Source organism: Rhinopithecus roxellana, chromosome 10 (genome assembly GCF_007565055.1).
Source record: "Rhinopithecus roxellana isolate Shanxi Qingling chromosome 10, ASM756505v1, whole genome shotgun sequence".
Classification (NCBI taxonomy): domain Eukaryota; kingdom Metazoa; phylum Chordata; class Mammalia; order Primates; family Cercopithecidae; genus Rhinopithecus; species Rhinopithecus roxellana.
This window is the reverse complement of record NC_044558.1, coordinates 87,555,515-87,577,107: the sequence shown is the minus strand read 5'-3', so window position 1 is coordinate 87,577,107 and position 21,593 is coordinate 87,555,515. Positions and strand designations below refer to the sequence as shown.

Here is a 21,593-nt window from a genome sequence, read left to right as displayed (position 1 = left end):
TGTGATGAACACTTTTATTTACAAATATAATTAAAAGCTCTGACAGTTAATCATGCTCTTCCTTGGAACCTGAAAAATGTTTTGTTTTGTTTTTAAAGTGCATGCAAAAGAAGTAAAGCCTTTTTTTTTTTTCATCATTTTTTATTGTAAGAAAATACACAGTTTGAAAGTGTGAATAATGCAATATTTATGACCAAGAAATGGGACTTAGGAAGGGGAAGGGAAGTAAAGAAAAAGATCAAGATGATCTGATTGAGAGACAGTGTTGAACTCCAAATACTGAATTGGAAAAGGAGGGAGGTGGGGAGGAACAGGAGGAGGAAGTAAAAAAATTTGATCAGAGAAACAGTTAAAATACAATATGAAAATAAGTAATACCTCTCCTTAAATTCCTTCTATACACAAAATACACGATTTGCCAAAGCCCAATTTGTGCTACTGGGATTCTGTGAGCTCCTTTAAGTGTATTCACATCCTCTGCAACAGCAGAAAATGATTATGATACAATCAGAATATGCTGAAGACAAGTTAAACTCTTGCCAGCAGGTTCTTAAAAATCACAAGATCTCTTCACCCCACCCACCCCCCATCCCCCAAAAAGTAATAATATGTCACCACTGATATGTACATCACAATTAGTTTCTGTAAAATGTATCAAATTTTCAATCTTTAATAAAACTTTGTTTTTTTTTATTCCTGATGAATAAATACCAAAAAAATAAAATAAAATAAAATAATGCAGCAGCTAGTTAAGGTGTAAGGCTGCGGATATTGTGTCTCTCTCCCCCTTGGCATTTATTATTATATTTTTTTGCTTTACTTTCACAGATTGGTGGTAATGAGTGATTGCTTAAAGCAATATACATCCACTTTTCTTGTTGGTTTATTGGTTTTGTTAAAACTGTCTCCAAAGTTTTCACTGAAACATTTTGAATCACATCAATACTGTGACGTGTACTATGAATAGAAGAGAGGCCAGGTTTTGGCCAGCACTGAAAGTTGACACGGGGGGAGGAAGGGGCCCCTGATGGAGTAAGAATAAACAGGCACTAGTCCGACACGATGTCAGTAAGAGTAAGAGAGAGAGAGAGTGAGAGCAACGCCCGTTAAAATGGGGAATGTGGTTTTGCAGGGTCTGAATTTTTTTCTGTTTTCTTTTTTTTTTTTTTTTTGTAAATGGCAAAAAATTTAATCTCATCTATAGTCCTCCTTAGGAAAATCTAATGTAACCAAATTCCCAAATCCCATTCTGAGGCTCTCCATGTCAAAAGTTTCAATCTCTCGCTCTTGCCTTTCCAATAGGTTCTTTATTCTCTCGCTGCGTTCCTTCTGAAGGGCAGCCAGCTCCTCTTCAATCTGAAACAAGCACAATGCAGTTCTTAATGGAAAGCATCTCCTAACAGGCACCCACATGACATGCACACACATATAGGCACACATATGAAGTGCACACACACACAGGAACTAAGGGAGGACCGAGGAAGGCTGGCCGAGTCCTGTGATCAATGCATTTAAATCATTATATTTATTTTTTCTTTTTCTTTTTTTTTTTTTTTGAGACGGAGTTTTGCTCTGCGGCCCAGGCTGGAGTGCTGTGGCCGGCTCTCAGCTCACTGCAAGCTCCGCCTCCCGGGTTCACGCCATTCTCCTGTCTCAGCCTCCCGAGTAGCTGGGACTACAGGCGCCCGCCTCGTCGCCCGGCTAGTTTTTTTGTATTTTTTAGTAGAGACGGGGTTTCAGCGTATTAGCCAGGATGGTCTCGATCTCCTGACCTCGTGATCCGCCCGTCTCGGCCTCCCAAAGTGCTGGGATTACAGGCTTGAGCCACCGCGCCCGGCAAATCATTATATTTAAAACTTGCTCACAAGAATAAAAATGTTTGGGGTCCACCTGGGTCTGGCAATGCCATTCTAGCAAGCCCAGCAGCTGGGTGGATCTAGGTCAGTGTCCTGTGTTAAGGGATGGCTCAGGAGAAGCTAAAAGACACTCAAGCACAATTGGATTGTGCTGCTTTCCCACAAAGAGCCAAATGCCTCCTGGGTCATTAGTAATTTAGTTCTAGAACAGGAGCTGGGAAAATAGTCTGTTATGTTGGTCTCAGGGAACTACTGGAAGAAAGTGCAAATAACTGGTTAAGCAAATAAATGCTTAACAGCTTTGAGATGCCTTATGAAATCTTTTCTACTTCATATTCCTTAGAATATCTAAAGCAATGCATATTTCAGTTGGGATAACATTTATTATGCATGGCAATATCAGTCTATCATCATTTTAATTTTTTTTTTAAAGAGCCCTGCTGGTGATTTCTCTCGGTTTAAAAATAGCTGAAAAGTCAAATCTATTATACATTTGGCTTCCTCGTGCCATTTGGCAGCCCTGCTACCAGCTCACAGTAACTTTCAGGTGTCACATCAATCCCCCCAGCAACCCACGTCATTCCTCTGGCTGGGAACGTTGAGGGTTTCCTAGCAGAGTAGCAGAAAGACTTAGGATGTGGGGTCAGACATGCGTGTCTTGGTGTTTCGGCCTGCAGAATGGGAACAATGCCCACCTCGCAAGGTACCAGTAGCAAAAAGCAGATAAGTGAAAAGTGCCCAGTTTCATCTCCAACTAAGGAAGGCTGCGTATACGGCAGTTCCCTCAGCCACGCCCCCTTCCACCCAGTGGCATGGCACCCCCGGTAATGCTCTCATACCTTCTGCTCAAGATGTGCTCTGCGCAGAGACACCCTCTGCTCTAGCTTCTGGAGCTCACGTTCATGTTGTGCCTCTGTTTGCATCTTGATTTTGCTCTGGTAGGCGTTGAGCAGCTCCATTTCCTGCTGGAGCTGTAGCCTCAAGGCCTGGCATTCTGCTTCTTGAGCCTCATCTAGCCGTAACTGCGGGCACAGAAGACACACACGGTCATGCACCCTTGCCTACAGCCCTTGGTGGCCTACAGCCCCTGGTGACCACTGGAAGAGGCTTCCTCACTTGGATTGCAATTGGTTCCCCCCTCAAAAACACAGATGCTCTGGGTGCATTCAGAGTTAGGAATCAAAAACAGTCAAGTCTGCCCAATGGGCTACAATGTACTAAACCCATTCCTTTCAGTACGGTCTGAAACCACAGCAGCAGCAGGTGTCAGGAAGGCTACGACTATGGGCTTTGGAGGTAGGCTCCTGGGCTTGAATTACAGCTGTACCATCCACTTGTGTGTGTTACACCTTGGCACATCACCTACCTCTCTAGATCTCATGTGTTTCATCCTCAAGAAAATAACAAGAATAGTTCCTATTGTTTGAGATTGGTGGGAAGATTAAATGAAAGAATTCATGTAAAATCCTAGGCACAGTTCTCAATGCATTACAAGTGTTCAAGAAATAGTAGCAGTTGGCCGGGCGCGGTGGCTCAAGCCTGTAATCCCAGCACTTTGGGAGGCCGAGACGGGTGGATCACGAGGTCAGGAGATCGAGACCATCCTGGCTAACACGGTGAAACCCCGTCTCTACTAAAAATACAAAAACTAGCCGGGCGAGGTGGCGGGCGCCTGTAGTCCCAGCTACTCGGGAGGCTGAGGCAGGAGAATGGCGTAAACCCGAGAGGCGGAGCTTGCAGTGAGCTGAGATCCGGCCACTGCACTCCAGTCCGGGCGACAGAGCGAGACTCCGCCTCAAAAAAAAAAACAAAAAACAACAACAACAACAAAAAAGAAATAGTAGCAGTTATCATTATTTTGGTTTCAACTGATCATGTCCTTATTTCAAGATCTTTAACCCTAAAATCATTTAGATATGCTTAACTGTAAAAAAATGAATCCAATTTCCATAAAACTTGAGGAATATACCACAGTACTGTTAACGCTCCAAGTAGTAATGTTGGCACCTATTGTCGGCTATAAAAGTTACCTTGCTAGCCAGCCAATCCAAAACTCCAAGTGGTTCAAAATCTCTTCCCTGGCTGGTGGCTCACCTCTGTTATCTCACTGCTTTGGGAAGCCAGGGTGTGAGGATTGCTTGAGGCCCGGCGTTCAATACTAGCCTAGGCAATATTGTGAGAGTCCCATCTATACAAAGATTTTTTAAAAAACTAGCCAGGCATGGTGGCATGTGCCTGTAGTCCCAGCTACTTTGGGAGGCTGAGGCAGAAGAATCTCTTGAACCCAGGAGTTCGAGGCTGCAGTGGGCTATGATCACACCACTGCACTCCAGCTTGGGAGACAGAGACTTTGTCTCATAAAAAGAAAAAATCTTTTCCCCACAGAGGGTAGGTACCCTTGATAATTTTAAGAGGCATAACTGCTTTGAAGCAATGCCTGAACTTTGTCTTATACAAGATACCCAGATCCTGCATGGAGAATGAACCAAGTAGAAGTGCCAACTTCTCAAAGCCGAGTTGAAGGCTTCGGACCATCAGCAGGACAGTGTTTAGGAATGATGACCCCTGGTCACAGGCTTGGTTTGGTCCAATTTTGGCAGGCCCTCAGTTTGGCTGAGAACTGAGATTAGAACCCTTGAATCAGTCCATCTACCCTAAGCTTATCTGGGTTTCCATATTGACCACTTTTCCAAGATACTTACTCTCCACCTTATGTACAGTTTGTGACAATATACATATCTTGATTGAAAAATTACTTTTTGAAATGTTATATTAAAACAGTTTTAGAGGGGCCGGGCGTGGTGACTCAAGCCTGTAATTCCAGCACTTTGGGAGGCCGAGGCCGGTGGAACACGAGGTCAGGAGATCGAGACCATCCTGGCTAACATGGTGAAACCCCATCTCTACCAAAAATACAAAGAATTAGCCGGGTGTGCTGGCGGGTGCCTGTAGTCCCATCTACTCGGGAGGCTGAGGCAGGAGAATGGTGTGAACCTGGGAGGCGGAGCTTGCAGTGAGCCCAGATAGTGCCAGTGCACTCCAACCTGGGCAACAGAGAGAGACTCTGCCTCAAAAAAAAAAAAAGAAAAAAAAAAGAAAATAGTTTTAGATAGTTATTTGCATGTGTCTTCTTTTAATACTTCTGTAGAAACATACTATAGAGATTAAAGGAACATAAAATAAATTATGTAATATTTCCAAGGTACCATCTAAAAATTAATCCTAACTAGGTTTCATTAAAACCCTTAAAGAGGACAGATAGTTCTCATTTTCCCAGTAAGGAATGAAGGGATAAGAGACATTAGACACAATACATAGTCTTTGGCAGGAACAGACTCACAGGTAAATGCCAAAGGATTTACTGGCTCCCAGTGAGGGCTGTTATCGATTCCTTCTTGATATGGGAGGTTCCTTATCAGTAAAGGAAGTGAAAGTCCTATTCCACTTGTCTGCATTAGTTGCTGTACGCCCCGGCTAAGTGGGTGAGAGGTTCATTCTGTGGTCAGTTTAGACCATCGAAATATTTTTAAACATTCAGAACATCTCCATTTCCTTTTATTTCTGGCATGCTATTATTATTATCAGTAACTGGTACCATTGTTCTGTACCAGCTCTGACTCTGATGGCCCAGTGCTAGAAATCAGATATTCCAGCATTTAGTATTTATCACCCAAGGTTACACACATCAAATCCATTAAAAAGTTGTTTTTTCTTGGTTTTTGAGACAGTCTCACTCTGTTGCCCAGGCTGAGTGCAGTGGTGTGATCTCAGCTCACTGCAACCTCTGTCTCCCAGGTTCAAGTGATTCTCCTGCCTCAGCCTCCTGAGTAGGATTACAGGTAAGTGCCACCAGGCCCAGCTAAATTTTTGTATTTTTAATAGAGATGGCATTTCACCATGTTGGCCAGGCTGGTCTCAAACTCCTGAACTCAGGTGATCCGCCTGCCTCGGCCTCCCAAAATACTGGGATTATAGGTGTGAGCCACCGTGCCTGGCTCCATTAAAAAGTTTTATAAGAGTATAGGTAAATATTTCTGTTCTTTACAGTGGCTTACACTGAGGAAAAAGATAGAAGAGGCAATATAACATAGTAGCAGCCAAGCATACAGGCGTACAGGATTCCCCTCAAGATGGGTTCAAATCCTAGCTCCACCACTAGTTAGCTATGTGACCTTCCCCCTTACCCACAAGCCAGGGGTTGGCACACTACAGCCCATGGGCCAAATCTAGCCTGGTGCCTCTTTTTGTAAATATACATATATATTTTGAGATGGAGTCTTGCTCTGTCGCCAGGCTGGAGTGCTGTGGCATGATCTTGGCTCACTGCAACCTCCAACTCCCTGGTTGAAGGGACTCTCCTGCCTCAGCCTCCTGAGTAGGTGGGATTACAGGCATGTGCCACCATGCCCAGCTAATTTTTTTGTATTTTTAGTAGAGACGAGGTTTCACCAGTTGGCCAGGCTGGTCTCGAACTCCTGACCTCAGGCGATCCCCCTGCCTCAGCCTCCCAAAGTGCTGGGAATACAGGCATGAGCCACTTCGCCCGGCCGTAAATAAAGTTTTATTGGACACTGATAATACTCATTAATTTATATTTTGTCTATGGCTGCGTTTGTGCTACAATGGCAAAGCTGAGTAGCTGTGACAGAGACCCTGTGGTCCACAAAGTTGATTACTATCTGTCCCTTTACAGACAAAGTTTGCCAACTCCTGTTCTAAGCAAGTTGCTTTACTTCAATGAACTTCAGTTTCCTCACAGGTAAATTAGGGTCAAAACAGTAACTACTTCAAAGGGGTTTCACAAACATGAAATGAGATAACACTTATGAGATATTTACCATTGTACTTGCCACATGGTAAGTAGTCAGTGAAGGACACTGTAATGGTCACACACTTATCTTCTCCCTGTCTCAGAAGAAAGGGCATTTCTCTCCTTTTATTCGAGGGTAATCATTGACCTCTATTTCTGATCCTGTTCTCTCTCATCTTATTTATTTTTTTTAAGAGTCCCAGTCTTGTTGTGTTGCCCAGGCTGGAGTGCAGTGGTGTGATCATAGCTCACTGCAGCTTTGAACTATTGGGCTTGAGCCTCCCAAGTCACTGGGACTACAGGCATGTGCCACCATGCCTGGCTAACTTTTGTATTTTTTGTAGAGACGGGGTCTTGCTATGTTGCCCAGGCTGGTCAAGAATTCTTAGCCTCAGGTGACCTTTCCCACAAAGTGTTGGGATTACAGGCATGAGCCACCATGCCTGGTCTCTCCCATTTTATATAACAAACATTCACTGAATGCTGGCTGTATGCCACGCATTGTTGCAGATGCTGAGAATATAAAGAGTAACAAGACAAAAACCCTATCAACCTCTACGTCTCTTATCAACTTCTTCCTTCTCTTTGCCTTTCACCTCTCTTTCCACTCCTTTCCTTGCACTCATTCTGATCCTAACCCTCTACTTCTACCGCTCACGTTAAGGTGACCCATGATGGTCTGGAAGTGGCCCGTTACCTGACCTTCCAGCAGCATTTGGTATTGCCGACTGCCCCTTCCTTCTTGAAATCTTTGTCTTCTGAGATACCATAACTTCTTGGTTTTTGTCTTCCCTGACTATTCCCTTGCCAGTAGTCCTTACCTACCTGGCCCTTAAATGCGGGGGTTCCTAAGGTCTTTGTCTTGGACCCTCTTCTTCCTCTAACCGCTCTTCCTAAGAATCTCATCTATTTCAAAAGCCTCATTTACCATCTACATATGTGCAAATGACTCCCACACTAAACCTCTATTTCAGACTTTCCTTCTGAGGTCCAGACGAGCTCCTCTAGTCTACTAGAGACATCCTCCCCTGGATGTTTCCCAGGCTCTCAGGCTCCACACAGCCAACACATCACCTTTTCCTTCCCACTCCCCAATCTGTTCCACTTCCTTTTTTTACCATATAGGTAAATATAGGTAGACCATCATCTACTGTTTTTTTTTTTTTTTTTTTTTTTTTTTAAGAGACAGAGTCTCGCTCTGTCACCCAGGCTGGAGTGCACTGGAGTGATCTTGGCTCACTGCAAGCTCTACCTCCCGGGTTCACGGCATTCTTCTGCCTCAGCCTCCCAAGTAGCTGGGACTACAGGTGCCCGCCACCACGTCCAGCTAATTTTTTGTATTTTTAGTAGGGACAGGGTTTTGCCGTGTTAGCTAGGATGGTCTCGATCTCCTAACCTCATGATCCACCTGCCTCGGCCTCCCAACGTGCTGGGATTACAGGTGTGAGCCACTGCGCCCGGCATTTTTGGTTTTTTTGAGACAGAGTCTCACTCTGTCACCCAGGCTGGAGTGCAGTGGCATGATCTTGGCTCACTGCAACCTCTGCCTCCTGGGTACAAGCAATTCTCCTGCCTCAGTCTCCCAAGTAGCTGGGATTACACAAGTGTGCACTACCATGCCCGGCTAATTTTTGTATTTTTAGTAGAGACTGGGTTTCGCCATGTTGGCCAGGCTGGTCTCGAGCTCCTGACCTCAGGTGATCTGCCAGCCTTGGCCTCCCAAAGTGCTAGGATTATAGGCGTGAGCCACCATGCCCCACCCATCATCTACTGTTTTGTTCAAACCAGAGACTGGAAGTCATCCGGAATACTGGACTCTCTACATTCAGCCTGTCATTAAGTACTCTCAATTCTACCTCCCACCAAATTTAGTAACTTTCCCCTTCATCCCGACTGCCCCTTTTCTAGTCTAGCTCCCACTGCCTCGTACCCCGGGTAAAAGTAACTTCACAAATCATCTCCTAATATCCAATCTTCCCATCTCCCAGGCCATTCTCCATGTCACCAGAGTGATGGTTCAAAAACACAAATCTGATGTCACTCCCTGCTTAAAACTCTCCAACGGTTTTTCACTGTTTCGGATAAAGACAAATATTCTTACCAAAGCCTGAAAGCCCCTACATGACCCAGCCTGTTTACCCCTCCAGTCTTGTTCTCACGTTGGTCCTCTCCTAGTTCCCTACATCCCAAACATAATAGATTTCTGTGAATTATTCCGAAGTGCCACTGCCTTCCCCATGTTCACACATGTGTTCCTCATGTGTAGGTTCCTCAGCCTACACAGCCATTGTGCCAGGGAGGCCTCTCCTGACTCTCCAGACCAGGTGAGCTCTCCTGTTTGTACTCTGTTGGCACCTTGCTCTTGCTCTGCCATTACATGGAGTAGACTTTTCCAATGTCTGTTTCCTCCATGCTTCCATAAACTCCATGAAGACGTGATCCATGACTGTCTTATCCACCACAGTATCTCCAGATGCCTGGTACATCATGTAGGCACTCAATGAATACTTGCTGGATGGATGAATAGATGAATGCACTAGCTTCCATCCTCCACCTAAGAACATGCATGCTTAAGCCTCTCCCAACTAACAGAAGTCTTCCTTCAACTATCTCCTCCTTTTGCTACAGCTCTTGTTCTCTTTTCCTTCATTGATGAGGATCTGGGAAAAGCGGTCTCACCTACCATTTGGATTTCACTTTATAATCCCTCATCCAATGCTCTATAATGTTTCCCAGTCCCACCACTCCACTGATTCTCTGAGACAAGCAATGGACGAATCCAGTGCTAGGTCCAATGGACACCTCCAAGTTTATTCTTCTAATTGATCTCTGCAACATGTGACGCTGCCAGTTAGAAACCCCTGCTCCGGCTCCTGTGACACGCTGTCTTCGGGTTCCCTTCCTGTGTCTCTGATTATTCATTTTTGTTCTACTTCTACTCAGCCCTCAAATGTTGGTGCCTACCAGACTCTGTCCTTAGCTCTTTCCTCTCTAAGAATATCTCCCATCCCCAGCAGATCTCATCTATTCCTACCAGCCACAAGTGTACCCACATAACAATGAAGTCTAGCTTTTTGCCTTTAATCTTGAAATTGCTCCTAAACTACAGGTTTCCATTATCTGTACCTCTGTACCTCTCTACCTGGACAATCACGAAACTCAGATAGCATGTCTACAGCTTAGTCAATTATCCTTGCAGGCATACAAACTCACTATTTTATTGTTCTAGCTTGGCAAGATAATGACCTATTCTACTCTGTTGTCAAACCTCTCAAATTGGTCACTAAGTTATTTCCATTCTTGCCGCCTAATTTTTTTTTTTTTTTTTTTTTGAGACGGAGTCTCGCTCTATCACCCAGGCTGGAGTACAGTGGTGTGGTCTCGCAAGCTCCACTGCAAGCTCCGAATCCTGGGTTCACGCCATTCTCCTGCCTCAGCCTCCCAAGTAGCTGGGACTACAGGTGCCTGCTACCACGCCTGGCTAAATTTTTTTTTGAGACAGAGTCTTGCTCTGTCGCCCAGGCTGGAGTGCAGCAGCGTGATCTAGGCCAATGCAAACGCTGCCTCCCGGGTTCATGCCATTCTCCTGCCTCAGCCCCCCGAGCAGCTGGGGCTACAGGCGTTCGACCTCATGATCTGCCTGCCTCAGCCTCCCAAAATGCTGGGATTACAGGTGTGAGCCACCACACCCAGTCTAATTTTTTTGTATTTTTAGTAGAGACAGGGTTTCATCGTGTTTGCCAGGATGGTCTCGATCTCCTGACCTCATGATCCACCCACCTCAGCTTCCCAAAGGGCTGGGATTACAGGCGTGAGCCACTGCATCCGGCCTCCTAAATATTTCTTAAAACCTTCCCTACTCCTCTCCATCTCCATTAGCATGTTCTCTCATCATCTTTTTCCTGGACTATTATAATGGCTTCCTAACAGGTCCTTTTACCTATATTTGCCACATTTCTGCCAACATCTTTCTGTAACACAAATCTGATCCAGTTACACTTTCCTTCTTAAAACAGGGTTCAACAGCTCTCCATTGCTTACAAAATAACGTCCAAACTCCTGGCTTCTGAGGCTCTGACCCTGACTATTCTCCCACTTTCCCTCAGCAAGCATCCTATACTCTTGCCATAGCAATTACTCATTGTTTCTCTAATGTGTCATCCTCTTTCAGGCCTCAGAGTCTTTGCATATATTGTATCCTCTGTCAGGAATAACTTTTTCTCTTATGCCTATTTGGTAAACTATTACTCTTTAAGACTCATCTCCTTGGGAAATCTTCACCGAATTACCAGGCAAGCTTCCATCCCAAGCTCCCTTTCTGACCTCTCCATTCTAGGTTCCTGCAATCTTCCTTCTTGAACTTTGGGCTCACACCAAAGTTCTTTCTGTCTCCATATACTTTCCTTTGTTTGAACCTTTGCCTATGTAGGTTCCAGTTTCAAGGAATCGGTTTATGTCAATCAATTCCTTAAAGTTTCTTGGCTCCCTCCAGGAAGATTTCCCTAGACCAGCTTAGTTAGTCCTACTTGTTCTCCCCTGACCCCCAGTACCTCCCATTTCAAACCACTTACTTTTTTTTTTTTTGAGATGGAGTCTCGCTCTCTCACCCAGGCTGGAGTGCAGTGGCATGATCTCGGCTCACTGCAACCTCCGCCTCCCGGGTTCAAGCGATTCTCCTGCCTCAGACTCCTGAGTAGCTGGGACTACAGGTGCCGGCCACCACGCCCAGCTAATTTTTGTATTTTTAGTAGAGATGGGGTTTCACCATGTTGGTCAGCCTGGTTTTGAACTCCTGACCTTGTGATCCACCTGCCTTGGCCTCCCAAAGTGCTAGGATTACAGGCCTGAGCCACCGCGCCCGGCCCCACTTACCATGTTTTACTATTACCGCTTCATTATCTGACCACCTGGCTTGACTGACAAATTGTCTGTCTAGCTCACCCTGAGTCCAGCAGAATGCTGAACACTGATGCTTTATAAGTTTAATGCATGAGTGTGTCTGTGTGTCTGTCTTCCTCACTTGACTGTGGGCTCCCTAAGGACAGGGACTGTCTTATTCATTTGTGCCTGATATTAGTTGGGGAGAGGGCAGTCAGTAAAATCTTTGATAAATGAACACATGATATCATATGTGGTATCTATCACATTTGCCCTCAAAGTCCCTATGTGCCACAGGTCTGATGTGGCATGTCACTCCTTGAGTTCCATCTTATAAGGCACTCCAGCAAGTATCCACATTGGCTTGGCTTTATTCAGCGTCGTCCTTTCCTCAGTCCTTTGGGCAGAAAAACATCAATATCCTAAATTTGTGCAAGAATCATCTTGGGAACAACAGGCTGGATCTTGGATTTTCTCGATTCCCAAAGCTCTTGAAGCCGTGGCACCAAACCTAACCACTTACCGCTTGAGAGGCCATCATTTCATTTATACTCTGTTCATACTGCTCTGCCAAAATGGCAAGTTTTCTTGTCTGCTCATCTTTCAGTGTCTTTAAGATTGTTTTGTGCTCATTCTTTGGAGTAACTTCCAACTGGTGATTCTTGAGTGCTTTATACTGTTTGGTCTGTACTTTGCAAGTGTCCTGAAACTGTTTTTTAATTTGCATTTCCATGGCCTGGGTAGAAAAAGTGACAAAGGAAAAATAAAGGCACATCAGTAAATGCAGAAAGCCTTCTACCATAATGATATAATACAAGTGCTGAGAGCATCTGTTTTTTGGTGCAGTGACCCACATTGCTAATCAATAAAAATCAAGCAGTATGTATGACACAGCAAAAGTTAACTCCATCTATACTTTTGGTTTCATATTGAATGACTGTAAGTAATTTTGAATTTACAAATGGCTCCAAAGAAAATATGGACTGTTACAAGGGGATGACAACTCTAAGCAGATTGAGGGATATTATGTAGCTTAGCTTGCTGAAAGAGTGGCAACTCTTTTCATGCTTTCCTAGTCAGATAGACACTTCAGTGTCTTCCACTGTTCATTATTTTTTTCCTTTTTTTTTCTTCTGTGTTTCACCCTGCTTCCAAGTGAGAGAGGGGATAGCATTATATAAGCCAGCTCTCACTGCTCTGGTTTATAGCAATTTCTTATCAACTCCATAAAGGAGAGCATATGGATAGTACCTCATATCCTAACCCATTTCCACTGGATTTCAGCGTAAACTGAAAGAGAAAAGTGATTTAGAATTTTTTCCCCATTAAGAGGTTGTGCTTGCATGTAGCAATATCAAATAAGCATTTGGGCAAAGAGAAGGTAGAATATATCATTTTAAGCCCAGAAGGCATTCCATCAGGTTGCCCCATAGTCATGTGTGCACTTCACAAACACTCTGAGGACTAATGGTGACAGAAATCACTGCTTAGCTTAGGATTTGACTGAAGAGATGAACAGCCAGGGTGATCGAGGTTGGCCTCACATCTGTGCCAACACTGACAATGTCCTCCTGGATATATAGCAATGGCTTAGTACACAGAACTCGTTAATTAGCAGTCAGCTAAAATTAGCTGGAGGCAGTGAGGGCCACAGGAGTTCCTTCACATCTCTGCATCTCTAGTGCAGAAGCGGTAAATGTCAGGCACTTGTAGATTCATTCCTGATGACCATGACAGACATCACTAATAAATGACACTCTTTCCTCCTAAGCTTGGATGTGGCTTTAGAGTCTTTCTCAATACAGCGGTGCTCAAAGTATCTAACACCAATATAACTTCCTTATTTCCTGGGATTAGAACCATAAACTGCTATTAGTCCAGTTTTGAAGAGGGCAGGTCATGAAGTGCTCAGAGAAATTCCGTAATGGATATGAGGACAAATTGATAGATAATGTAGTATACTAATAGTTTCCAAACCAGCTTGCCCAACATCTCCTTTTCGGGAGCCTAAATACAGACTCTGTGCTTTACAATTGGAGATTCTGATGCAATAGGTGTGGGGCGCAGAAATTTGTGATTCTGAAAAGTTGCTCAGGTGACTCTGACACTTCAGGGAGAGAAACCACTGATCTGGTCCAACACTGTCCAGAAGCACAAATAGGGAAATGCTATCTCCTCTTACCTTTAAGTTTTTTGGCTGTTGCCGAAGTTCCATGACATGCTTTCTGTGCAGTTCCCTTTCTCGCCTCTTATTGTACTCCAGCTGGTTTTCCAGTTCAGTCTGGTGCTGTAAACGGATCAGATCCATGCGTAGCTTCTGTAACGTGTGCAGCTGCCTGTACTCTAGCTCTCGGGTGGACTCGTCGTGCCGGATTAGCATGGCATGCTCCATCTCCTTCTGGGTCCTCTTTTTATTTAGTTCCTGCGTCCAGGAACAAAAGATAAACAGAGAGAGGTGAATGGAGAGGAACTGGAAGGAATGCACAACTAATGAGGGATGGCAAGGAATGGCACTGCTAACCATCTCTTAATTAAACCCATTAGTGTTTGGCAGCAGGACTTAATGAGATTAAATTAAAAATCTCTTCAGGTTTAGATTCTGTTCCTAGGTCCACCACTTACAAAATGGGCAACTTCACAGCAATCACTACTGCACTATCTGTAAAATGGGATTAATTTTGCCTGACTCCCTTTTACCTCACAGAGCTGCTGTGAACCTTAGTTAGGTGATGTGCTATGCATAGGTCTACATAAATATTTCTTCAGTGAAGCTAGTGGTTCTACACCCTGACTGCCCATAAAAATCATGTGAGGAAACTTTTCAAACATAAGATGCTTGAATCTCACAGGGTGAAATTCTCATAACTGTCTGGGGTGGAAGCCTGATGTCAGTAGTGGTAAGAGTTCTCCAGGTGGTTCCAATATGCAATCAAGATTGAGAATTAAATTGATAATATCTGCAATGTTCTTAGCTTTCTGGGAAATACCTTGTTTTTGCACGAATCAGAAGTAGGCCAATTATCTATTTTTTAAAATCTCAGAGTTCAAGGCATGTTGGGGAAAAAAAAACAGATGACATCTATCCTCTTTCATCTTCCACATCACAATCTGTTTAATCATTTATAGATCTAATCACTCTGTTCTTTTCCGTTCTACTCGTGTCTTTCTTTCTTCCTTTTCTTTCTTTCTTTGTTGTTGAAGGAGGAAAGGAAAGCAAACTAGAAAAAAAGGGGAAGTTGGGTGAAATCTTTTCATTCCTCAATTGAAGAATATTTTTTTTTTTTTTTGAGACGGAGTCTCACTCTGCCACCCAGGCTGGAGTGCAGTGGCTCACTGCAAGCTCCGCCTCATGGGTTTACGCCATTCTCCTGCCTCAGCCTCCTCCCGAGTAGCTGGGACTACAGGCGCCCGCCTCGTCGCCCGGCTAGTTTTTTTTGTATTTTTAAGTAGAGACAGGGTTTCACCATATTAGCCAGGATGGTCTCGATCTCCTGACCTCGTGATCCGCCCGTCTCGGCCTCCCAAAGTGCTGGGATTACAGGCTTGAGCCACCGCGCCCGGCCTGAAGAATATTTCTTAAATAGCACTATATATGAAGATCTGAACAATGTGCTCTCAATACATAAAAATATTTATTAAACCATGACTTCTGTCCTCAACTGACACTCCAATAGGGAAGTGCGCTAAACATTTAATGAAGTATATGCTCTGCTCAAAGCTCACTGAATCAGATTTAGATACAAGGCCCAACCTGGGTCAATTTATTTTCTCTACTCGGAATTTGAAATTGATATTCAGAACCAGTTAATCTCTATGTGTGGCTGGAATTGAGGCATATAAAAACCGCATATATGGTAGTCATCTGCTGCTATGAGGGCTGAGGATTAGAGAAAGCTGGGCTTCAGACCAGGAAGAAATGAAAAAGAGAGAAGTGCAGGGAATATACTGATGCCTAAGTTGCTTACTGCTTCTGAGCCCTCCAGTAGGTCCAGCTGTATTACTGCTATTTGATTTTATAAGACATTCCCATATTTCTATAGTAATTTCCCTGGTTTTGGCTTAAGCTAGCTCAAATAAATTTCAGTTAACATGCAAACAAAAAAATCTTAATTAATACAGGGACATACCTTTTTTTTGGGGGGGGCGGGTAGAGATGGGGGTCTCACTATGTTGCCTAGGTTGGTCTCGAACTCCTGGACTCAAGCGATCCTCCCATCTCAACCTCCCAAAATGCTGGGATTATAGGCATGAGCCACCCCACCATGCTTAGCCAGGAAATAAGTTTTACGTGCAAATTAAAAAAAAAAAGAGAGTGAGTGAGGTTGGATAAGTGATGAATGCTATAAAAGATTTTATGCTGTAAGATTTCTGAAAAGGGTGTATTACTTTTTTTTTTTGAGACAGAATTTCGCTCTTGTCCCCCAGGCTGGAGCGCAATGGTGTGACTTCGGCTCACCACAACCTCTGCCTCCTAGGTTCAAGCAGTTCTCCTGCCTCAGCCTCCAGAGTAGCTGGGACTACAGGCACATGCCACCACGCCTGGCTAACTTTTGTATTTTCAGTAGAGACAGAGTTTCTCCATGCTGGTCAGGCTGGTCTCGAACTCCTGACCTCAGGTGATCTGCCTGCCTTGGCCTCCCAAAGTGTTAGGATTACAGGCGTGAGCCACTGTGCTCAACCTAGCGGTATTACTATTAAGAAGGTCAGGGAAAGGTGAACGCTTTTGAGCTGTACTTTATTTTTATCTATTAAATTTTTGAGACGGAGTTTCTACTTTGTTGCCCAGGCTGGAGTTCAATGGTGTGATCTTGGCTCACTGCAACCTCCGCCTCCAGGGTTCAAGCAATTGTCCTGCCTCAGCCTCCCGAATAGCTGGGATTACAGGCACCCACCGCCACGGCTGGATAATTTTTGTATTTTTAGTATAGACGGGGTTTCACCATGTTGGCCAGGCTGGTCTCAAACTCCTGACCACAGGTGATCCACCTGTCTCAGCCTCTCAAAATGCTGGGACTACAAGCGTAAGCCACCATGCCCCAGCTTCAGCTGTACTTTAAATTAGAACAATAGAGTGCTCTCTTCTCTGATGGCATCCACTATGGGAGAAAATGCAAATTATTTATTTTAATAGATATATTGATAACATTTGTATACTGGCGTGGTTGGAAATATCTTGTACACTTGGGCTCCCTATTGATTTGAAGAGAAATCCTTTTAATAGCACAGCATCTAGTACTAGAGCATATTCACTAATCATTCACTTATTCATTCAACAAGTAGTTACTGAGCACCTACTATGTGCTGGGCACTGTTGTAGGAACTAGGGATACAACAGTGAACACGTACACCCCCTTAGGGACCTTATAAGGAGAATAAACCCAAAGTATAAATACAATTTAAATTTGTTTTAAGGAATAAAAAATAAGCCCCTAGAGTTATCTCTCTCATCTCCTCCTGTGTTTTCCTTTATTTTTGCTCTTAGACCATCAAATTTCTTTTTTACAAATCAGTAACTGACCCCTAGGTGGCACCAAAGGACAGAGAGCCCTTCCCACAGATGAAAGCTCTCCCAGGCCAAGGAAAGCCCTTCAAATGAGGGTTTTAATTGGGGTCCAGGAGTCCCAATACCGGGCATTTATTCATCCCACACTTTCCTAAATTGAGAAATGCAAACTGAGTCTGAGTTACTAAGAGCCCTGAAACTCATGGGTTCTTGACACAAAGCAAGCAAACACCTTCAGAAGAAATCAAGTGCTTCTCTTCATGCTTGATGAAATGCTTCACGATATTGTCCACAGAATACCTACATCTGAATTACCTGTGTTATAAGCGACTGGTCTGTATAACAAGCTACGCAGCTAATTCTGATATATATGAAAGTTTGAGAATCAATGGAAAAGTGCTAAGGGCACGAGTCAGTTTCAGCTCCTCTATAAGTCTCATGTATGGCTTGGGGCAAGTCTCTCAATCTATATTTCGGGTGTAAAATAAGGATAGCAGTACGCATTGTGAACTATTGTAATTGTAAAGATAAAATGAAAGACCATAGGAAAGTGTTTCAGAATACATAAATGTCATTATTTTTCTCCATTCAGAAGTGAATATGTGGCATATATCTTAAATCTAGTTTTTATAAACTATTAGAAGAGTAAGAAAAACATGATACTGAAATGGCTTTTCTGTTACAAGTTGTTGCCTTTACCTTTAATTTGTACATCTGAGTTGCTGAGGTGTAAGATGGTAAGCTACCTTTAATATTTGAGACATGGGGGAAAAATTATTCACCTTATTATGAGGCCAGTGCTGTGCCTACATAATAATGTATAATGCGCTTTCCATTTTTAAAAGTTATTCCATACATCTCATTCAATCCAAATTGCCACCCTATGAGGTGGTAAGACTGTAAGGATTTCCCCCGTTTATATGTGTTAGTAAGCATTTGGAAATTGAAGGACTAACATAAAGTGATACAACATCTATAAAGAGAACTAAGGCTAAAACTCAGGTATTTAGCTTCTCAGTATTTTCCATTAGAAATGTTCCAATAAATGAGGCCAGGCACGGTGGCTCACGCCTATAATCCTAGCACTTAGGGAGGCCGAGGCAGGTGGATCAGCTGAGGTCAAGAGTTCGAGATCAGCCTGGCCAACATGGTGAAACCCTGTCTCTACTAAAAAGACAAAATTAGCCAGGTGTGGTGGCACATGCCTGTAGTCCCAGCTACTTGGGAGGCTGAGGCAGGAGAATTGCTTGAACTCGGGAGGCGGAGGTTGTAGTGAGCTGAGATCGCGCCACTGCACTCCAGCCTGGGCAACAAGAGCCAAACTCCGTCTCAAAAAAAAAAAAAAAATAAAATAAATAAATAAATAAAAAGAAGAAATGTTCTAATAAATGCATACTTTCCTGTTTTATACTTTTTCAGTCTGTGATATAATATTTTGAAGAATTCTGCTCTAGCTAGACATGATACAATGGTTAATTTATTTGTACAAATGACACAATATACATACTAGAGCCACATCATGTGTACCTTCAGCTTATACGAATTTAACAAAATAAGCTGAGCAAAAATTAAAAAACCAATTTTAATGGTACAGGTCATTCTGCCCACCCATGTACTCAATGTATGTATATGTGTGTACATATGTACATATGTATATAGCCTATAAAGAGAAGCAGGAAAAATGGATGCTGAGTTTACAAAAAGTAACAGATGTCCACTCTACTGTTTTGTAACTCTTCTTTCCATTTACCTTCTAGCACATACAGCTCTGCTTCATTCTTTTTCATCTGATAACCCTACTGATACAAAAGTAATCTCATTTTTTATAGTCATATATAATACAGCTGTACATATGTATATTAAAAAATCTAGAAATATATATGCCAAATTAATGGAGACTGAGGGTAGAGATTGGGTGGAATGGGATTATCGAAAAGGTGAAAATGGGCTGATGCTGGTCAAATGGTAGAAAGTATATGTGTACATATGTGTACATATGTACACACATATACATACACATACGTATAGGCCCTGGAGTGCAGGAAGGAAGAGACATGCAGTTTCCTTTCCCTGAGTCAATGTCCAGTGTGTTCCAAGCGTTCTAACTTCCAATGGAAGTAGTATTGACTTCCTTAAAAGCAGCTGATTTCACTCATGCCAAATTTTTATGCTGAGGCTCACTGAGGTTGAGTAAAAACGAGAATTCTAACTTTTAAATAGAGATGCTATTTAATGCCATCTTAGTTCAGTTCTTAGTTTCAACACTGGTCAGAAAATGCTGAGTGTCTGTATGTGTTGGTGATAGAGAAAGAGGCTCAACCCAGTTTCAGTGATCCTCTTAAGTGTTTTTACTAATTAAAAGGATTGCTAATATTCAATCCTTCAGGCAAAGACATAGGAAACCGGGCATTCTTATGCTTTGTTGGTGGGAGTATAAACTCCTTTAGGGGGCAATTTGGCGATATTTATTTTAAAAATGTAGATGTACCCATTCTTTTTTTTTTTTTTTTTCTTTTTGAGACAGGGTCTTGCTCTGTCACCAGGCTGGAGTGCAGTGGCGTGATCTCAGCTCACTGCAACCCCCACCTCCCGGGTTCAAACAATTCCCCTGCCTCAGTCTCCCAAGTGGCTGGGATTATAGGCATGCGCCACCACACCTGGCTAATTTTTTGTATTTTAGTAGAGAAGGGATTTCTCCATGTTGGCCAGGATGGTTTCGATCTCCTGACCTCGTCATCTGCTTGCCTTGGCCTCCCAAAGTGCTGCGATCACAGGCGTGAGCCACAGCACCGGGCTCGATGTATGCATTCTTTGACCCAGGAATTCCACTTCTGAAAATATATCCCCCAAAATACTTGTTTACATGTAAAAATATCTATGTACAAAAATGTTCTTATATTATTAATAATACTGTAAAACTTAAACAAAATGTCCACTGAGAAGCGTCTCATTAAATAAATGGTATTGAGGCCATATAACAAAATACTATCAGATGAAAAAGAATGAAGCAGAGCTGTATGTGCTAGAAGGTAAATGGAAAGAAGAGTTACAAAACAGTAGAGTGGACATCTGTTACTTTTTGTAAACTCAGCATCCATTTTTCCTGCTTCTCTTTATAGGCTCTTTTTTTTTTTTTTCCTTTTTTTGCAAAATGACTCCCCCTTATCTGGAATCAGAGAGAGTGTTGAGTAAGTATAGGCACATGACCCAATCAAGTTCTATCTCTCCTAGGAATTTTAATCTTGAACAGAAATGATACAAAGACAAAAAGTGGTCGGAAGAGGTACATCCAAATGGCAGTGCCTGGAAAACGGCACATGAGCTCTTGCTGTCTCTGTCATGGAAGTTGCTTCACCAGCATGGCTCTTCATGTTTTCCAGCTGGGTTCTTCAGCTCTGTACCTACCTCATTTCCTTCCAATAAATTCCTTTCCAGGCTTAAGTCAGCCAGAGTTTATCTCTATTGCTTGCAAATCAAATAACCCTACTGATACAAAAGTAATCTCATTTTTTATAGTCATATATAATACAGCTGTACATATGTATATTAAAAAATCTAGAAATATATATGCCAGATTAATGGAGACTGAGGGTAGAGATTGGGTGGAATGGGATTATCGAAAAGGTGAAAATGGGCTGATGCTGGTCAAATGGTAGAAAGTTTCAGTTATGTAAGATGAATAATTACTGGAGATCTAATGCACTCACTGCATGGTGACGACAGTTAACAATGTTGTATTGCATGCTTGTAATTTGCTAAGAGGACAATTCCTAAATTAAATCTCCCTACCCATCCCTATGCACACATGCACACAAATGTAACTATGTGGAGGTAACAGATATGTTAGCTTTCATGTGATTATTTCACAGTATATACATATATCAAAACATCAAGTTGTATACCTTAAATACATACAATTTTTATATGTTGATATTTCAATAAAGCTGTTAAAAAGAACTTTCAGGCCGGGCACAGTGGCTCAAGCCTGTAATCCCAGCACTTTGGGAGGCCGAGACGGGCGGATCACGAGGTCAGGAGATCAAGACCATCCTGGCTAACACGGTGAAACCCCATCTCTACTAAAAAATACAAAAAACTAGCCGGGCGAGGTGGCGGGCGCCTGTAGTCCCAGCTACTCGGGAGGCTGAGGCAGGAGAATGGCATAAACCCAGAAGGCAGAGCTTGCAGTGAGCTGAGATCTGGCCACTGCACTCCAGCCTGGGTGACACAGCGAGACTCCGTCTCAAAAAAAAAAGAACTTTCACTACTTAGCTTTATGTTTTTCTGTTTTTGTTTATTTTCAATGTTCTTGAGTTACTTTTGTAAATAAAAAAGCTTTGAACATTTTCATGAAGGTGGGCTCTGGAATAAGACTAAACAAAGGAAAATCTAGACTTTTACGAAAAATACTCTCACAGAGTTATTCTTTGCTCAACTGGCTAGAACCTTATACTAATGAAGTCACCAATATAGTTTCTATCATTTTTGGGGAGTAATTATCTTCTGTAACTTTTATTGACACGAATTGTCCTCTTAGCCTCAGACT

General features: G+C 42.9%; 1 protein-coding gene across 7 annotated transcripts in view; it reads right to left on the bottom strand.

Annotated features, from left to right (window-relative positions):
* The window catches only part of TAOK3 (TAO kinase 3), a 235,342-nt gene continuing 213,749 nt past the window's right edge, over positions 1 to 21,593 (bottom strand). For 5 of the 7 annotated variants that reach the window (XM_030939973.1, XM_030939974.1, XM_030939972.1 and 2 more), the window contains 4 exons: positions 13,727 to 13,966; positions 12,068 to 12,280; positions 2,696 to 2,878; positions 121 to 1,356 (listed from right to left, as the gene is read on the bottom strand). In XM_030939973.1, coding sequence (XP_030795833.1) covers positions 1,195 to 1,356; positions 2,696 to 2,878; positions 12,068 to 12,280; positions 13,727 to 13,966 — 798 coding nt within the window. In that variant the 3' untranslated portion in view covers positions 121 to 1,194. Of the gene's footprint in view, positions 1,357 to 2,689; positions 2,879 to 12,067; positions 12,281 to 13,726; positions 13,967 to 21,593 lie in introns of those variants that run through there. The other 2 variants (XM_010368266.1, XM_030939977.1) reach the window with 2 other exon arrangements.